The following is a 7,010-nucleotide window of genomic DNA, read 5'->3' on the forward strand; positions in this document are numbered from 1 at the left end:
AGAGACGACGACCCCAGAAACGGCACTTTCTGTTTAATCGTCTATAAAAGGAAGTGCGGCTTGTAGCTTCCTATCAGGGAGCTCTCTGTACTTTTTAAGAAACAGCACAGCAATCGGAGAGAAATTCTCGCTCCCCTCCGGGGACACATTTCACAAGGAAAACCAGAAATTATTTATTCTCTTCCCTGCTACACACATGTCCTGATTTAGACATTTAGAAAACCAGTGTTCCTCCAAACTGCCTTTTTAAAAATAGACTGAATCATTCATCACAGTAATGTGGGATCACAGGGAGATAAAAGCCAGTTTGCAGGTTTTTCATTCGATTTAGGAAAGCACCATCAGCTGAGGAGACTCTGTCTGTGGCTCGTCTCTGGCAGGTTTCCAAACATCATTTTCTAAGAGTAATTCAAAGCGAGCACTCGTGACTTTTGAAAACTCTTCCCCACTTTCACATTTTAGCCAAAAAAAAATGTTTTTTTCCTCGTTGGTGCTGCGCAACACAGACAAGCTGAAGCAGATGGCTGACTGCTCTGAGCTAATGCGCTGCAGAGACGTGGAAATGCTGGGCTTTCAACAGCACAATAACAGACAGCGGACGGATGCATAATGCAACCCTCTTGGAGCGGAAATGAAACCACTTCCAGCAGCAAAATTCTGCTCACAGGACGAGATTTCTTTTCAACCAGTCAGCCTGGCAGGTCGCCCGTCCTCACGCTTTCAGCTCTCTGAAATCAAACCCTTATGTTGAACAGGATAGTGACCACTCTGGTGAAAAGTAAGAAAGCTGACAAAACTTAAACCACAACTTCCCCAGTTACCTAAAAGCACACACCGCGAACGCGCCAGAATCACACCCTGGCTCTGTCATGAAATCCCTCACCAACAGCTGATGCCTGTGTGCTGATGAGCATGATGCAGTCACACCCGCGGGTCAATGAGCTGCCTTTCCTCGAAAAAACTTCTGACTCACGCTGATGTGGAACAGATGGAAATAAACCTGGCCTTGTTTTAACTCTGAAAAGTAAATTACATAACTCAGACAGCAACAATTAATGTGTTCCCAAGCACAAGTGAAGCACAATGCTCCTAATAGTTTCCTGGGATATTGTCAAACCTGCTTGGAATTTAGGTGTGACACATAATTGACCTGTACACAGCATAGTTTTTAGTGAGCTGTTGTTGACACGTGTCTAAGTCACACCCACGCTTCTTGTATGTTGATTTTAGGAATAAGGATGTCAAACAAATACACTATTTGATAGCTACTGCTAACTATCAGTCGATCAGTTTCCCAACTCCTCTGTGGAATAGATTGATATTCTGGTTTTACCAACCATTAGGCCTGTCACGATAACAAATTTTGCTAGACGATAATTTTCCAAAATATTATTGCCAATAAACGATATTATTGTCAATATTATTTTGATTTTTTTTCCATTTTTTCATTGATGTAATTATGATAAATGGATAATAAAGTGAGTACACCACATCAAAAGCAAGAAACTTTAGTTTCTTAAGAGTATTTAACTGTAACTAAAAGGTCAGGATCTTTTAAATAAAATAAATCAAACAAAAAATATAATAAACTTAACAAACAAGAAAGAGAAAAAAATAAAATGAAAATGAAATGGACTCTCTATTAGAAAAAAATGCATGTCAATGAAAATAATACAACATATCAAAAACAATAAAACATAGACCCTGTCTCTAAAGAAAAAACGAAACTCCAAAAAAAAACAACAACAATAAAAACTATAGCCTAAATAAAAGGGAGTTTATACAGTTCCTGAATTGTTTGTAACATGTACTTTTTCCCAGTCAATCCGTACTGTCTGTCAAACATTTTTAACATTTCTGGTTTTCAACCGTATTGAAGGGCTGCATTTCTTTGTTAATGTAGCTGTCTTTGAGCGCCACCATTTGGTGCTTTTATTTCTATTTACTTTGCCGACCAAAAGCCTCAGTAAGAGCGGATTGTCAAAGAACAAGGCTCCACTGCACCTCCCCTTCTTCTTCTTCTTCGTCGCCACTATTTTCAAACAAACGCGACATATCAGCTCGTTGGTGTTCATGAGCTCACACTTTGTTCATTCTGATAAAAACAAAATATTCCCACACTGGGACTGTGGCAGGCGGCTTAAGAACCGTATCTTTTGTGCCATCACTCATATTAGCGTGTGTTTCCTCATTACCCCTCAGGACGCTCGCTTCAGCTCTCTACGTGTGTACGCGCAAGCAGCCCGGTCTTCACCCGAAAGATCGCATTTTTGACAAATGCTCACTCCACTATAAATCTGCTAAATCCATGAGAGAACCTATTCACCCTGATGTTAGGAAAGATAGACGTAGTGAGCCATCTTCTCATTCAGCCTCTTTGGTGGAAAGAGAGGAGGAAAACAAACATGCACGTGTCCGTTTATCGAGGCTGGCAAACTTACCCAGGATGTTCTTATTTATAGTTCAGTTAATTGATTTATTGATTATCGTGACAGGCCTTTTTTTATTTGTTATTTTGTGGCAAGAAGTGATCAGCTTTGAGGCAATAATATCTTGTTACAGCCAGAGGCAGGTAAAAACAATGTAAAAATGCATTTTAAAGATAAGATAGCAATCATATAACCTGATAAATTTTGTTATGATTTGTGCTTCTTCTTGTCAATTGCTATACATTAATTTTCTAGATAACTGTGATTGAAACAGAGTCAATTAATCGTCAGAAAGCATTCCTGAAATAGTGAAATACTAACAAAATGCTGTCACAGCACACACACAAATGTTTTATTTTGCCAATTTTCTTTGAATGAAGGCAACAAAAAAGAGTATTTAATTTACAAAGTCGAAACTGAATGCATCTTAAGCCATTAATTTTCCCTTGAATTTGACTCCTGCAACGCCACTACTTCATAACTCTTTGCATAATATATAATTAGCATGTGTGTTAGCATTTAAGTAAATTTTGATGCATGATTTTTGCATCATTGCAGGATCAATGTACCATAGTATACTTTTCGTTGTGGGCCACTCAGCAGGTTTTGTATCACAACATTCAACTGTAAATCCCAATATAAGTAGTCTTTACCTCCAGGCATGATTTTCTTATTGAAAACACAAAATAATTTGCGTTTTTGCCTCTTCTCTAGACTTAAAAAAAAAAACATTTCTCTGTCTCAAAAGTTTAGGACTTGTTGTTTAAGTAGTTACCCCATTAATAATCCTCTCAGAGTTGTGTCCAAATGTCCAAAAAGAGACAGAAAACCACTCATCAAAGTCTGCTATAATCAAACCCATCTATATAGAAGGATATAAACGCTGTGTAATGAAGATTTGTGTGGTTAACACACTCATGTTGTCTCAGGGGACCGGCTGAGTGTGTCTATGCTCTTTTAAGGAAATGAGAAAACTAGCTCTGTCAGGGGTGTGATGAGGTGTAAACCTCGCTTGCATTTAAACATTTACTACCTAGTTTGTTAATAAGTAGATTTTTTATTTGAAAAATTTGAACACTGCCGATAATTCTTTAAGTAACGACATGTTTTAGTTGGAAGTGCTGTGTGTAGTTCCCACGCATTTTTACGAATGAAACCCTCTTTAACAGAAGTGCAACGGTTAGCATGTAAGCTTACAGATTTCCTAAATGTCCTGATAAATGTGTCTTCAATCCTGCACCGTCTAAAATACTCTGCACAGGCTGTTATGTTGTTATTTCATATGAGTGAACGGGCAGAAAAGCGGTGTCAAACAGCAAAAAGGGCGTGTTAGTAAGTCAAGCTATCTGTTAGCATGTTGCGGCTAAGCTACACTAACCAGCTAGCGATCTTTCATGTATGAAAACTTCTTTAACACCAAAAATCAGAAACACAGAGAACCAACGACAAGTCTGCTAAACCAAAAGGGTGCAGGAGGTAAGCTTAGGTAAAATTATTGTGTGTACACGGCTCCTATTTTGAGTCAGGACCGTACAAGGAGCCTCCGTTTGAGATTTGAGCGGAACTTGAGCTAAAAATAAGAGCAGAAGCAGCAGCGGTTGAGCTGAGGCCTGGGATTTTGGACATATTAATTCATGCTGGTCGACGCTGGGATGCTCACAGAGTCGGACTCTAATGCACCATACAATCCACGCGGTACCGTCCCCCACTGGAGTCTCTTTAAAGAATAAATCGGTATTTTACCTTTTCCTCGTCGGATAGCTGCTCCTCATGATCCGCCATCTTTTCTTCCGGCACCACCAGCTTGTCAGTGCCCCGTGACGTCATCCGATGGGTGGATTCCCAGCGTCAGTTCAGCTCAGTGCTCATACAAGTGATTGATACTCTGTCACTCTGTTATTACACAGTATGTACTTGTTACTGTACCAGGAGAAGGTACGTATCTTATGACAGATCGTTTAATTAATAAATAGCAAAATAATAGAGAATAAATAAATATGAAAAATAAAAATGAGGGCCCCACTCAAAAAGTCATAGTAATGGATAGTAGCTGTCAAAATTTTTAGGTACAATTCTTTATATAAAGTACTTTTTTCTCCATTTTTAGGAAAACATATTCTTTTTTATTAATCAATTATTTTATTTATTTATCTTGATCTCATAATTTTGTTGTCTTATTATTTTGACTTGTCACATTATCATGATTTAATATCTCAAAAATATGGGATAGCTTCTTATACTTCTGACTTAATATCTCATAGTTATGACTTAATTATGATTATATAATAATTAATAATTATGACTTGGACTCATCATATGACAAACCAATTTTTTGTGATTTTTTTCCCCTTGATTTCTTTTTATGGAAATGGTATTCCATATATTGAAATCCTCTCAGTTTATGCTTTTTTCAATTTCAACTTGTAAAGTTGTTTAATTAGCGTTATGGCAATAAGTGGTCATCCTGGTCCTTGTAATACACCAAAAATCTGAACAAACTTTGAGAATTGCTCTTAAGCGTCCAAGCTTACTTAATTTATTAAGATAAAAAACTTAGATTTAAAAGCCTACATAAGGCAGTAGTGTGCTGGTGTGGAGTGCAAAGACTACTCAAATAAATATAAGTACATGAAGTAACCAAATGCTCTGCATGTGTGACCATAGTTAAACTGGACTTTTAATAGACTTTGCCTTGGCAGCTCCTTTGTAAACCTTTTTTTGTATGTAAATTGCTCAAAGGCAGTTGGAAACAAAATCTAGTTTACAAAGGCTTTTGTAAAAAAGCATTAAATCATTTGTTGTGTGCCTTTTTGTGCAATGTTTCTTTCCTTTCTTTATTTTTTCTTTACTTTTTTTTTTTTGCTTTGCTCTCCAACGTCTTTTTTATTGCATTTTGGCACAAAAGTTAAACAAAGGTTACAAATCAGCAAATCAGTGCATTAGGTCAGTGGTTCTAAAACTTTTTTTTAGTGACTTACCCCCTATGACATGTATTTTTTTCTGCCAAGTACCCCCTAACAAGCGCAAATTAGTTTTGGTTGGAAAAAAAAAAGTAAAACAGCACTGTACTATTAGTGTCTTTTGGATAAAGTACTCAGTTTAAGAACTCAAACTTATTTGGATTAAAAAATTGATTGAATAAATTGTGTTAAAGGAATTTTTCTTGGTTAATATTTTTTTTAATATACATTTTTGAATCTTGCGTACCCCTGGGAGTGCCCTCGCGTACTCCCAGGGGTACACGTACCCCATTTGAGAACCACTGCATTAGATTATATACTAGAACCCAACCACTCCAATCTTACAGAAAATAAACAAATTACTTAAAATAAATAAATACATAAATAAATGAATACATAAATAAATATTATTATTTTTATTATTATTATTATTTTTAATAATAATAATAATAATAATAATAATAATAATAATAATAATAATAATTGTTATTATTATTATTATTATTATTATTATTATTATTATTATAATGTGAAAGGAAAAGAAAAACCCACCCAGACAAAAATAGATCTAATCAATAAAAAGCAAATAATTACTAGAAAATTACAGTGGAATTAATATGATTACAAATAATACTTATAGTAATAATAAATAACAGAGATTAAAATAGAAAATCATAAACAAGTAGTAGTAGTTGTAGTATAACAATCCAAGTAATTGAGGAAAAAGTGAAATTTAGGCACACTAACCCAGCAATGTTTCTACTACTTACGCCACTAGATGGCGAGCTAAGACCACTAAGTGCGGCTTACAGAAACACAGTAGTGTCCACTGAAATTAGATCATTCTCACTCAGTGACTCAGTCTCTCACTCAAAAAAAAGTCACATCCATGCAGAAACAAATTAGTCACTGAAGTTTGGTGCATAGCATCTTCCTGAATCATGCAACATAAAACCAGTTTCCTCATTCTGCAGGAACCAACACAGACTTTACTCACTGAGATCCCTCAGGTTGGCACAGTTTGACAAAACAGCTTCTTAAGACAGTCTGAAGTGGACGCTCAGTGTTATGGAAATTCAATGACTCTTCTCATTCCAGCTGCTCTCTGCTGATCCAGTGCACACAAACACTCAGTCAGGGTATTGGCAAACTCAAGCTTACATGCTAAGTAAAAATTAATACAAAACAGCATGAAAAAAGATAAACAAAAGCAAATCATTTGATAATTTCTTAGGGTATTCTAATTTGATAGTTTGACTCATGTCTCATCCATGCAGCCTGCCAGCAGGGGGAGCTCAACATATTTTGGCGAGCTGATCTTTTGCAAAGCAAGGAAAGTTTTCAAATCAGATCTTTTGCACTCCTTGGCAATACTAATGCTTTCTTTTTCTGTTTCCTATTCAATTTCTTCCTGTTAAATTCCTGAATACACATATCTTGGTGGTCTATAGTACATCTTTGTTGCACTCAAATAACCTTTGAGTCTTTATCTCTCCTTCAAGAGGCCCCACCATCAGCACAAGTGTCTGAATTATTGTGCAGCTTCAAATTTGGAGAGGCAAGGCAAGCCGACGCTGGAGGATCAATTCAGGGGGATTTAAACCGCCCTATAATCTGCCTT

The 7,010-nt window shown here is 36.4% G+C and overlaps 1 protein-coding gene across 1 annotated transcript in view; it reads right to left on the reverse strand.

Moving 5' to 3' along the window:
* The window catches only part of LOC141796185 (F-actin-capping protein subunit alpha-2), a 31,886-nt gene extending 27,581 nt beyond the window's left edge, over positions 1 to 4,305 (reverse strand). Inside the window, exon 1 of the mRNA XM_074677164.1 lies at positions 4,173 to 4,305. Coding sequence (XP_074533265.1) covers positions 4,173 to 4,256 — 84 coding nt within the window. The 5' untranslated portion in view covers positions 4,257 to 4,305. The remainder of the gene's footprint in view (positions 1 to 4,172) is intronic.
* Between the last annotated feature and the right edge of the window lie 2,705 nt (positions 4,306 to 7,010).

The sequence above is a fragment of the Halichoeres trimaculatus genome, unplaced genomic scaffold (genome assembly GCF_033239565.1).
Source record: "Halichoeres trimaculatus isolate MK-OKI-2021-1 unplaced genomic scaffold, fHalTri1.1 fHalTri1_scaffold_10, whole genome shotgun sequence".
Taxonomy (NCBI): domain Eukaryota; kingdom Metazoa; phylum Chordata; class Actinopteri; order Labriformes; family Labridae; genus Halichoeres; species Halichoeres trimaculatus.